The following is a 12997-nucleotide window of genomic DNA, read 5'->3' on the forward strand; positions in this document are numbered from 1 at the left end:
TGTTTTGTGGGTGTGAAGTTTGGTGAGTTCCTTGTATATTTTAGATACTAGCCCTTTATCTGATATGTCATTTGCAACTATCTTTTCCCATTCTGTTGGTTGCCTACTAGTTTTCTTGATTGTTTCCTTTGCAGTACAGAAGCTCTTTATCTTGATGAGGTCCCAATAGTTCATTTTTGCTTTCATTTCCATTGCCTTTGGGGATGTGTCGAGTAGGAAATTGCTGTGGTTGAGATCAAGGAGGTTGTTTCCTACTTTCTCCTCGAGGATTTTGATCATTCAGGTCCTTCATTCATTTTGAGTTTATTTTTGTGTATGGTGTAATAAAGTGGTCTAGTTTCATTCTTCTGCATGTTGCTGTCCAGTTCTCCCAGCACCACCTGCTAAAGAGGCAATCTTTTTTCCATTGCATACTCTTTCCTGCTTTGTCAAAAATTAATTGGCCATACATTTGTGGGCCCAGTTCTGGGTTCTCTATTCTATTCCATTGGTCTATGTGTCTGTTTTTGTGCCAATACCATACTGTCTTGGTGATGACAGCTTTGTAGTAGAGGCTAAAGTCTGGGATTGTGATGCCTCCTGTTTTGGTTTTCTTCTTCAATATGACTTTGGCTATTCGGGATCTTTTGTGTTTCCATACGAATTTAAGGATAGTTTGTTCTAGCTTTGAGAAGAATGTTGGTGCAATTTTGATGGGGATTGCATTGAATGTGTAGATTGCTTTGGGTAGTAATGACATTTTCACAATGTTTATTCTTCCAATCCATGAACATGGAATGTTTTTCCATTTCTTGGTGTCTCTTCAATCTCTTTCGTAAGTTTTCTATAGTTTTCATCATATAGGTCTTTTCAGAATTACCTCTTTTTGTGGTAGGAACATTTAGGTCTACCCTCTCAGCGACGTTCAAGTAGATAATACGGTATTATTGTTTATAGTCATCGTGCTGCCCCTTAGGTCCCCAGAACCTGTTTGTCGTGTAGCTGGAGGTTGGCACCCACTCGTTCGCGGCCACCATGTTACTTGGTTTCTAGGAGTTCCAGATCCCACACGCGATCACACCATGGTAGGACAGGAGTATGTGATGTTGCTTCTTCTGGATTGGTCTTCCCTCCTCTTACCAACTTAATTCCTTTTTATGTTTTATCCCCTTACAAGCCTTCATTCCTCGGGTACCCTCCCCCTGCCTGGCTGACTATCCTGGCCATGGGCCTCCTTAGTACTTACCACAGCTGCGCTTTCACTTTTGTCTGTGTGATTATTTGGAAAATCATTTGTTTTCCTGGTTAGCACATAAGCTCTCCTGGGTCAGATCTTTTTTTGTTGCTTAATGGCAACAGTTTGGGGGAAATATTCTAAATCTGGAATTAGAGGATGAATAGATTCTTATTGTAGTTTTCCTATTCCATTTCTTTCCCCCCTTAAACAACAAACTACTAATTAAAAACTAAGTTAAAATGTTAAAATGTAAAGCAATTAATTTTAAAAGTTAGACTATATTCTGAATATGTGTTATTTGGAATTTAAGATCTGAATCACAAGAAAAACAAGTAGTACTTAGGTTTCAGAAGCATGGAACCTAAATGAAAAATAGAAGGCAAGTATTAAACTTAACTAATAAGTATTTTCTGTAAGTGAATTCATCCGCTGGGATAGAAGATGGCTCTTGGGACATTCTTGATATGAATGGATGAGAATAGATTTGCACAGGAAAGAGATCTCCCTTCATTCGTCTCTCTTTCTTCTCATCTCTATTTATCAAAGAGGGAGTGTGCTCGTCTACGAAGGTATATGGACCTTGAGTTTGGGATGTGCTAAATTTGAGCGGTAGTGGACTTACCCTCTAGACAGTTGTGAATATGAACTTTTGGTTAAGGAAATAGGACAGAATTCATTAAAAAAATTTTTTCTTAATGTTTTTATTTATTTTTGAGAGACATAGACAGTGGGAGCAGGGGAGGGTCAGAGAGAGAAGGAGACACAGAATCTGAAGCAGGCTCCAGGCTCTGAGCTAGCTGTCAGCACAGAGCCTGATGCGGGGTTCGAACCCACGAACTGTGAGATCATAACCTGAGGTGAAGCCGGATGCTTAACCAACTGAGCCACCCAGGTGCCCCAAGAATTTGTTTTTAATGTGGGAAGTATTAGCATAGAGGTACGGAATATGTAGAAATGGATAAACTTTTCAATGAAATGAATGAACATAAAGAGAACAGAATGGAAAGCCAAGGACTAAGTCTGTGGAGCCTCTGAATTAAGGAAACAAGAAGAAGGAAAAACTTCGCAGGGAAAAAAAGGAAGTAGTCAAGAAGGATGTCACAGAAGCCATGTAAAAAGAAAGCTCTTTTAAAAGGGGATGGTAGATGGTAGTGTCCAAAGAAACAAAGAACAAATCTTTGCTTCTCTCCAGGAAAGGGATTTGTAAAAGGTTTCAGGAATCTGCTTGTGTGGGGTGAATTGTCTCTGCCTTGTGGCAGCAGTGAGTGGATAAGTGTTTCCGTTTGGCATAAAATACTTCCTATTGATCAGCCTCCACGATGCTTTAGTTGCGCTGCAGTAAATTTACCGAGCTCCAAGGCACTGGGTGTTTAGTGTGAGCAAAACGTGTATAAACCGTGACCCTTGCCAACCTCTTTTACAGGAATATAACCAGTTCTGTGTAATCGAAGAAGCAACTAAAGCAAGTGAAGTTTTAGAAAATTTGACTCAAGGAAAGATGTGCTTAGTTCCTGGTAAAACAAGGAAGTTTTTATTTAAATTTGTTGCAAAAACTGAAGATGTGGGAAAGAAAATTGAGGTTAGTGATGAAATTTGTTTAAAACATTCCTTAAATGACAAATGTAATATGTGTATGTCAGAAAAAAGTGTCAAATAATACATGTTTATTAAGTAAAAAATGAAAATCTTCCTCTCGGACTTCCTAAGGGAAATCATTCATCATGGTTTGGTAAGTTTTCTTTTTTTGAGACTACATAATATACTAGGCTCTTTTCACTTAGTAGTATACATTAGGCATCATTTCCTGTTGGTACGTAAGACCTCAGTTTTAATGGCTACATAATCAGTTAAGGAATTTCAAACAAAATACATGTATTATGCACAATACCAATTATATTTTGTAGAATGACATAATTCACGTCAGAAATCTATATCATTTTGATGTCTAAACATTTCTGAATGCTTTTTTTAAAAAAAGATAATGTATTTTAAAGTGTTCAGTTAATGTACACAATTAAAATGACTTTTAGAAATATATGACAAAAGTTATATTTTTATTGAGCGTAAACTCTGGAGCCAAACTTCATGGGTTTAAATTCCAGCTCTCCAGCTAACCAGTGTGGGGCCCTGGGCAATTACTTAACCTCTTTGTGTCTCAGTTTACTCAGCTTGTAAAGTGGGGAAAATGATGGCACCTACCTCTGAGTGTTTTGTGAGGATTAAGCCGGTTAGTTCATGTAAATTGCTGGAATAGTGAGTAGTACGTGGTGAGTGCTCATTAAGTGCTTGTTTTCCATGGCGTGAACGGCCATGGTTGGTTAATCTAAACTTTGGGCCATTTCTAAAATAGAAACATACGAGTCTACTCCAGAATTCCCATAGCAGTTTCTGTGAATCTGTTGATTTTATTATTAACCAATATCCAGAGTTTTTTGCTTATTCACTTAAAAGTTCTTTTATGATGTTGACTAAAACCCTAATTACGTATTTTATTTTTTACAAGATACTAAGGAAGGCTACCCAGATGGAAATCATAATTAATAATACTGTTTTGAGTACATTTGTTAATGGGTTTTGTTGAAAGGAACAATTTATTCCATTAATAGTATTATAAGGGTCTTTGGGGGAAAATAAGTGTGGAATTAGGAATTAGGTTATGAGTGTACTAATAGTCATCACAATATTCATGTGTCTCACTCAGCAACCGCTAATTGAGCGTTTGTTATGTCAGGTTATGATCTCTGTTTAAAGGTGAAGCGGGCGGAACCTAGTGTCACAGCTAACAGATGACAGGGGCAGCTGTGACAGCAGGGGTACTGCCTTCATCACCCTGGGCCCTCTATGTAACTCCACACACCGGCGATCACTGCCTGACTTGTCGAGAGGGGATGGTGGTGAGTCTGAGGCGGCGTTTCTGACAGCCCTCCATCTTTCAGATTACTTCGGTCGATCTGGTTCTGGGCCACGAGTCAGGAAGATGTGTGGTTTTGAATTGGCAGGGCGGGGGCGGGGACGCCGCCTCCTCCCAGGAAGCCCTGCAGGCCTCGCGCTCTTTCAAGCGACGGCCGAAGCTCCCCGACAGTGAGCTTCACTGGGACAGCATCGTCATCCAGGCCAGCACGATGTAAGTGGGCCCTGCAAGGCAGACTGAGGAAGGTCACCCTCTGTCTTCTAAGTACTTTGAATAACTTTTTTTTAAACCGGCTACTTAGCTAAAGTTTTGTTCCCCGCGCCCCCCCCCCCCCGCCCAGGATCATTTCCAGAGTTCCAAACATTTCTGTGCATCTGCGGCATGACCCTCCTGCCCTGACTAATGAAATGTATTGTTTGGTTGTGACGGTTCAGTCCCACGAAAAGACCCCAATCAGAGACGTGAAGCTCACCGCTGGTTTAAAACCCGGTAAACATTCCTTTTTAAAATTTGATCAATGTCAATTCAACAGAAAATATGTATCAGCGGTGTCAACTGCAGGAAGTTTGTTTAAAATGCGGTTATGAGATAGTGCTCTCTATGCAGTAGTAACTGTTAGGATAACGTCTGAATTCTCCCTATTTTAAAACACTGATATTACTACTTTCAGGACAGGATGCCAATTTAACTCAGAAAACTCACGTGTCTCTTCATGGAACAGAACTGTGTGATGAGTCCTACCCGGCTTTGCTCACTGACATTCCTGTTGGAGACTTACGTCCAGGGGGACAGGTGAACTTGGTCCCCTATGACCAGGAGGACATCCACCAGATTGCGGTTTTAAATACGGAGCGGGTTTTGGACAGAACTTAACAGCCTATCCTGAGACTACAAATGGGATTTAACTAAAGCACATTTTTAACAGTCAAATGTGTAAAATGTTCACACATATTTAAATGTGTAAGATGTTGTAAGGAGTTTTATACAAGGGATTTTAGAACGAATGACCCTGACATGGAGAATTGGTTGCCTGATAAAATAACTAAATGACGTTAAGCTTGTAACTTTGGGAAATCACCTTTCAGGTAACTTTTATTACCAAACGAAATCCGAACAATTCTGGGGCAGTTGGGAATGATCATAAAAGGGGCGGGATGCTGGTCCCACTCCTCTCCTGTGACAGGGACACCCGTAAACAGGGCTCAAGGATCTAGTCAGCTGGCCCAGTAAACTCCAGAAGGTGGGGACGCTATCCTGGAATACGTATCAGGAAGAAATCTCTGCATTGTTAAATTAACACACTTTCATTTCGTTACAGCTGGAGAAGACGTTGTACGTTCGCTGTGGAACAGTAGGTTCCAGAATGTTTCTTGTGTATGTTTCTTACCTGATCAGTACGCCCCTTGAAGACAAAGAGATCGTTTGCAAGTGTCACAAGGTATCGTTTCTCCAGGTTGCTCCGGGAGGCACCATACGTGGAGTGTTCCCCATTTTATGTTTTTTTACCTGTAAAATAAGCAGCTGAGGTGCTTGTAGTCTATTACAGATTTTAATTAAACATCGTGGGTTTTTTTAAAAATCACATATATTTATTATAAGCAATGTGCTGTGGCATTCACTGATCAGATGTTAGAAAATTGGCTCCACAGCTGTTTTTTTTTTTTTTTTTTTTACCATCAGCAGGTTTGGGATCTCATGCAAACGAAGTCCTGAGACTCAAAACCTATGTGTCTCTTTATAAAGTCGCACATTGGAAAAAATCTGTCGGTTGGTTACATGCTGAAGATTTTGGAGGATGGGAGGTCTCCCTTTATGGAATATTTATTCGATTAAAAAAGATTCTTATGAAAATCGTTTCTGGTCACATGCCGATAGAAGAGGGCGAGACTCGCGTGGCCATAGTCAGTGACTTGGAGGCAGCTGCTGTCAGCTTTCCGGGGTGTTTTCCGTTGGTTGCTTTTCTATTCGTAGTGATTTGGGGGCACCGTGTTTTTATTTGGAGTCACCTATCTTGTATGTAGTTGCTGGTGTCCTCCCTGAGTAAAGGGTCATTATGCTAGTTACTGCCTCCTTCGTCTTCGCTGTATTGTTTCAGCCTGTTCCCAGCAATTGGCTCCTCAGCCAGCAGGGGAGAAGGCCGGTCCGTCCTGGCATCTGTGGTTTGGTCACTGCACAGAGTCCGGGCCGTCCGCCCTTGTATGAGTCAGTGGCAGGCGGCCGTCATCCCACAGGAGTTAGGGCTGCTTCCCACGTGGAGGGGAGGAAGGCAGCCAGTGTATGGAAGTTTCCATGGAGCCTGATGCCCGACAGTGAATCCTGGGTGGTGAACTAGGACGGGAGGGTCCCCATCTCAGCACGGCCTCCCAGCGCGTCCCCTCCAGCCAGCCTTGTAGACGTTTGGCCCGAGTCTCCTCATCTACAAAATAAGGACATTCAAGTTCTGTGCGGCCTCAGAGTCCTACGCCTTGGAAAGGACTTCTGGAAATGAAGCTTCCAGGAGACTTGGGATATACCTTTTTAAGATGCTTGTCTGCCATGTCGCAGCTCCCCTGCAGTCAGGCTACAACAGTGTGTGAGATCTCTCTGCCTCAAGACGCGACAGTCCGAGGTGCATGCCACTTTTCTTTAACCCCCTCACCTGCTGCACCCGTCCCCCCCACTTCAGTAACCACCGGTTTGGTCTCTGTGGTTAACGGTTTGCCTGTCTTTCCGCTTGTTCCCTTTGTTCTGTTTCTTAAATTCCACATGTGAGTGAAATCACGGTATGTGTCTTTTCTGTGACTGGTTTTGCTCAGCCTTATGCTCTCTAGCTCCATCCGTGTGATTGTAAATGACAAGTTTTCATTCTTTTTTATAGCGGAGTAATACTTCATCGTGTATATATCCTCCCTCTTTTTTTCCGTGTGTCTGTTGATGGACGTTTGGGCCGCTTCCACAGTTTGGCTCTTGTAAATAACGCTGCAGTGATCACAGGCGTGCATAGATCTTTTTGAATTAATGTTTTCATATTCGTTGGGTAAATAAATATTCATGAATGGAATTGCTCTATCATATGGTCATTCTATTTTAGTGTTTTGAGGTACCTGCATCCTGTTTTCTCCAGGGGCTGTACCCATTTGTATTCCCGCCAGTAGTCCACAAGGGTTTCTCTTTCTCTACATCCTTGCCAGTACTTGCTTCTTGAGTATTTTAGCCCTTCTGACCGCTGTGAGATGATAACTCATGGTCGTTTTGATTTGCATTTCCCTGATGATCGGTGGTGTGGGCATCATCTCTGTGTCTTTCGGTCATGTATGTGTCTTCTTTGGAGAAATGTCTGTTCAGGTCTTCTTCTCATTTTTAAATTGGATTATTTGGGTTTTTTTGGTGTTAGATTGGATAAGTTCCTTATATATTTTGGATATTAATCCTTTATTGGATAGGCCATTTGCAGACATTTTCTCCTGTTCAGTAGGTTGTCTCCTAATTTTTTTAAAGGATGGATAATAATTCTGAGGAATAGAAATAGATGTTACACAAGAAAGAATGAATTGGTTAAATATTTTTGGAGAATATGAGTTAAAGGGTATTAAACAGATATTTTGACTTTAGGACTTAGCACAGCATTGAATTCGCTAATGTGTGTTGAGAACTTCGCAAAAGGCTGTGGTGATTATCTTTCAAGATTATTGTGCCCGGAGCACTTTCCCTCGGACTGCCTGTCTCACAGGCCCCGGCGTTATCTGTACGGCGTTTTCGGAAATTTAAGTGTAAATTCTTTCCCCTTCACTGGATTAAATTTCATTTTTCCCTGCATGTGTGGAAATTTAAAGTAGGCCACGTCTGAACCTGTCATTGGGTTGTTTCTTTAGTTCCTTAGATCTTTTCTGTGGGGAAATACCGAAGCCCTGCCTTAGATTCACGGACCCAATACAGAAAATTTCAACCACTAATATCCTACTTACTAGACTTTCTTAAAAAGTTAGCTTGATGGTATTGAGAGGAAATCATTTGAAGTATGTAATAATAATGAACATGGTTTAGGCCTTTCACTAACGTGCTTTGTATACGCTACCTCACTTCGTTGTCAACGGCCCCACGAGGGTCATGAAACTGAGACTCAGAGACCATGTCCCTTCCCGAAGGTCACCTCACTGTCCCCAAGGTCTGCACCCACCTGGTATTATTATAGCTTGAGTTTTTAAACAACATGACGTTTTAAAAAAGGGTTTTCAGTAACAGGGTGGGTGGTTTCTTTCCAAAGACTTAGTGAGCCCATTGCTTCTTGAATAGACTGAGAGAGATGTGGCGTGTAGGTTAAGAGTACAGGTTCCTAGGGTCTGATTCAGGTCTGTTTTCTGCCTTTGTCACTTACTATAGCTCTGCGTGACCACTTCATCTTAAAATGGCGAGTATGATGGCATCTGTTTCCTTGAGTTATTACAAACATTACATAAAACCTGTATGGTGATTATAGCACTGTCAAATTATTATTGTCATTATCATTATGATTAGTCGTCTTGAGTTGATGGGAGGTAAAGAACTTAGACAGGGATGCCTGGGTGGCTCGGTCAGTTAAGCGTCCGACTTCGGCTCAGGTCATGATCTCACAGTCTGTGGGTTCGAGCCCCACATCAGGCTCTGTGCTGACCGCTCAGAACCTGGAGCCTGCTTCAGATTCTGTGTCTCCCTCTCTGTCTGCCCCTTCCCCTGCTCACTCTGTCTCTCTCTCAAAATAAAATAAAGACATAAAAAAAAAAGAACTTAGACAAAAGAAAACCCAGATTCTAGGCTTGGCACCACTAGCTTTGTGGCCTACGGCCAATCACTGAAACTTCCTTAACTTTTGGTTCCTCCTCTCTAAGATAGTGGCAATGCCTGTCCTGCCCACTTTACTAGATCCTGAGATAAAGAATGTGTTAGAAGACACTTTGCAGTGTGAGCTGTTATAAAACCACAGGATAATTTAATAGAAATTGTAGTCTGGTTTCTCTATATAATTTTTTATAAATGTTATCTGAGGGAAAGACCCCAGCTTCTTAATATATAAATTGGGATTATTTCTTGATCAGTTACAGATTGTGTTTTGTATGTCTTCTATTTTTAAAGCTATTTTTAAGTTTAGAAAAGCCGGTGAGTGTGCCCTTTACATTTTCTTGCAGGATGAAACTGTAACTATAGAAACGGTCTTCCCATTTGATGTCGCAGTTAAATTTGTCTCTACAAAGGTACGTTCTTGTGAAGCATTCGGGAAATCATTTCAATTATAGAAATTAACAGAAACAGTAAAATGAATTATTGTAATTCCAGACAGATTTTTTTTGTCTTCGTTTGTGACAGTTTGAGCACCTGGAAAGGGTCTATGCGGACATCCCCTTTCTGTTGATGACGGACCTTTTAAGTGCGTCCCCTTGGGCCCTCACTATTGTATCCAGTGAGCTGCAGCTTGCTCCTTCTATGAGCCCAGTGGATCAGCTAGAGTCCCAACTGGACAAAGGTGAGACTGTGTGTCATCCCATTAACTAGAAGACAGGTGTGTGTGTGTGTGTGTGTGTGTGTGTGTGTGTGTGTGTGTGTGTGTGTGTGTGTGTGTAGGCAGGCTAATAGTGTGAGAGTCAGCTTTTTGCTAAGGGAGAGTACTTGAGACGGATCCAAGAGCAAATACAGTTTGACTTTAAGTAGGATTCGTATCATTTGCCATTTCCTTGAGAATACCTTATTTTTAAAGATTTTTATTTTTTTAATTTATTTTTTTATGTCTTTATTTTATTTTTGAAAGACAGAGAGTGAGTAGGGGATGGGCAGAGAGAGAGAGGGAGACACAGAATCTGAAGCAGGCTCCAGGCTCTGAGCTGTCAGCTCAGAGCCCATGGACTCAAACCCGTGGACTGTGAGATCATGACCTGAGCCGAAGTCAGGTGCTTAACCAACTGAGTCACCAGGCTCCACTACCTCATTTTAAAAGATAAGATTTTTGCTCCTATAAGGAAGTTACTCTTTGTAAAATGCTCTTGAAAATAAAATAACATTTTTTTGTATTTGGATTTTTTATAGATCTTTTCTTATTGATTTTTAATTAACATTTATGGTTACTTACAATTTGAAATGGTAAAAGATGGTTATTAAAGTAACGGGAAAATATGGAAACGTAGACAGTAGGTTTTCTAAATCAGCTAAAATAGTTTAGAGAAGAGATTGAAACCCAGGATATTACTTTTCTGGTGCATTTTACTTGGGGCTTATATGCTTCTTGAGCTGTTAGAGAAAAAAAATTAGTTTGAATGTTAACCCAAGCAAAATTGTGCTCAGTTATAAGGGTAAATATTGTATGAAAAAAATCATGATGAATTGTTTTTTTCAGTTTATGTATTTATTTTGAGAGAGAGAGAGAGCATGTCACGGGAGGGGCCAGGGGGTGAGAGAGAGAGAATCCCAAGCAGACTCTGTGCTGTCAGCCCATCGCCCAGTGTGGGGCTCAGGCTCTTGAACCATGAGATCAAGTTTTGAGCCGAAACCAAGAGTCCGACGCTTAACTGACTGAGCCACTCAGGTGCCCTCCCCACCATGATTAAAACTGAATATAGGGGCACCTGGGTGACTCAGTCAGTTGAGCATCCAGCTTCAGCTCAGGTCATGATCTCACGGTTTGTGGTTCGAGCCCCGCGTCGGGCTCTGTGCTGACAGCTCAGAGCCTGGTGCCTGCTTCAGATTCTGTATCTCCCTCTCCCTCTGACCCTCCCCTGCTCGTGCTCTCTCTGTCTCTCAAAAATAAAAAAATTAAAAATTAAAAAAAGACTGAACATAAATGAGTCATTTATTTGCTGTATTTGTTTGTCTACTTGACTTCGTTGTCATAAGTCATATATAGCTGATTTGCAATGCAGATTAAAATTAGATGAGTAGTTTCAGAATTCCAATATATTTTTTGTCTCTGGCCTGTGAATAAGTTTCGGTATCTATCAATAAATAATCAATCGGTATACTACCTGCCGTAGGTTAGGTTCTCAAGAAAACACCAAGAATTGCTGGCAGTCTTTATAGTCACTTCTATGCATTTTAGAGAGGTCGTCATAAAAGAGGATAGATAAAATAAATAGATGTTAAAAAAAGCTCTCTATTTAAATGCTACAAATAGGCCCCACGTTCTGTAAGGTAATAATAATAAAAAACAATTTTGCTTTCAGAATGCCTTCATAAGTTTTGTTTTTGTCTTTCAAAACTTGGTTTTCTCTTACGGTTTTGGAAATCCTTGTCTGTGGTTCTACGTTGTTTCTCTGTCCTTTCCTCCTCCCAGGCTGACGTGGAATGACCACAAGCTGTGGAGTCCCACTGAACTAGACTCAATTCTGTGTCCTCCTGCCTGCTCTTTTGTTACACTGAATGGTTCATTTTGTTCTATCGCTTGTCAGAGTTAAAAGAAGATAAGGAACATGAAATAGTGTGTGTGAGGTGGTCTGTATGAAGCGCCTTAGCCTGTGTTAGTCTCCTAACAGCTCAGCACAAGCTTGCCGGCTGTCCATCCTTTGCTGGTTCCTTGTCTTACTCCTTAAATGTTGATCATCTCCAAGAGCCTGACTCTGGCTCCTTTTGCTTTTTCTACAAGTCTTCACCTGCCTCGCAACTGTAGGTTCCGCGGTCCCCAGTCCAGAGAGAGGAGTCGGTGTAGACTCAGCCCCAGCCAGAAACCACAGACGCAGCCCGGACCCCCTCGCACATGCCCGTCTGTCCCCGCACCGTGTTCTCCCTTCTGTGCATCTCTGGAATCCAGCTGCTTATGTCCATTCTCACCGCCTCTCATCTGGCCTCAGAAACCCCTTCCTACTGGCTTTCCTCTGCCACTCTCCCCTCGTCTGCCTTTCATATTGCCGCCAGAATTTTGGTTTCTTAAAAAACAACTCTTTTCAATTGCTTTTTATTTTTGTTTATTTATTTGAGAGAGAGAGAGTCAGTGGGGAAGGGGCAGACAAAGAGGGAGGGAAGTTGGATGCTTAGCTGACCGAGCCACCCAGGCGCCCCTCTCAAAACCAATTCTGAACTTGTTTTTCCTTCTTGAGAACCTTCATGACCTACGAGACCTTTCCCTGGGCAGCTTACCTTTCCAGCTGCTTCTGTACCAATCTCTACTTCCCCTTCCTCTTTCCCAGACTTTGACCAAGCCAGACTTTGTACGTTCAGCAGACATTACCTCCGTCTGTTTTTGAACGGTTAGTACTTCTGTCCAAAGCCCTTTCCTTCCCCCCTCCCCGCACCCCTCACCTCTTGAACTCTTGTTTGCTCTTTAGGTCTCATGTAAGCTTTGACTTTTTGGTCTTCCCAAGCAGGGCTAGGTAATCCGTCTCTACTCCCAGAGCATCTTGTACATCATTACAACCCTAATCCCGTTATACTGGAATTATTTGTTTACACTGACGGCTCCCCTACTGCACTATGTGCTGCTTTAGAGACGGAGCCGGGACTTACCCCTTTTTGCGTTGGCAGCCTCAGCCTCATAGTACTCGTGGATTAGATGTTTATCAAATGAGTGAATAATGTCTACCTTGAATTTCCCATTACTAGTTTCCTATTGCTGCTGTAACACATGATCGCAAAGTTAGTGGCCTAAACTCACATGGATTTATTATCCTTACGTTCTAGAGGTCAGAAGTCCTAAACTCAAGGTGTTGAGTGTTAGCATTCCTTCTGGCTCTGGGGAACATCCTTTTCCTGACTTTTTCATTTCAGCATTCAGAGGCCATCTGGGTTCCTTGGCTCATTGGCCCTCCTACCTCTTCAAAGTAGCACCTTCAGGTGTTTCTTCCTCTGGCCTCTGCTTCCATCGTCACACATTTTTCCTCAGACTTCCTCCTACCTCCCTCTTTCCCTCAGAACCCTTGTGAGTGCTTTGGGATGGG

General features: G+C 41.9%; 1 protein-coding gene across 3 annotated transcripts in view; it reads left to right on the forward strand.

Annotated features, from left to right (window-relative positions):
* The window catches only part of TRAPPC11 (trafficking protein particle complex 11), a 66138-nt gene that overhangs the window by 40257 nt on the left and 12884 nt on the right, over nt 1–12997 (forward strand). For all 3 annotated transcript variants that reach the window (XM_029934310.1, XM_029934319.1, XM_029934312.1), the window contains 7 exons: nt 2640–2795; nt 4153–4340; nt 4468–4616; nt 4798–4919; nt 5446–5565; nt 9269–9334; nt 9447–9603. In XM_029934310.1, coding sequence (XP_029790170.1) covers nt 2640–2795; nt 4153–4340; nt 4468–4616; nt 4798–4919; nt 5446–5565; nt 9269–9334; nt 9447–9603 — 958 coding nt within the window. The remainder of the gene's footprint in view (nt 1–2639; nt 2796–4152; nt 4341–4467; nt 4617–4797; nt 4920–5445; nt 5566–9268; nt 9335–9446; nt 9604–12997) is intronic.

Source organism: Suricata suricatta, chromosome 1, assembly GCF_006229205.1.
Source record: "Suricata suricatta isolate VVHF042 chromosome 1, meerkat_22Aug2017_6uvM2_HiC, whole genome shotgun sequence".
Taxonomy (NCBI): domain Eukaryota; kingdom Metazoa; phylum Chordata; class Mammalia; order Carnivora; family Herpestidae; genus Suricata; species Suricata suricatta.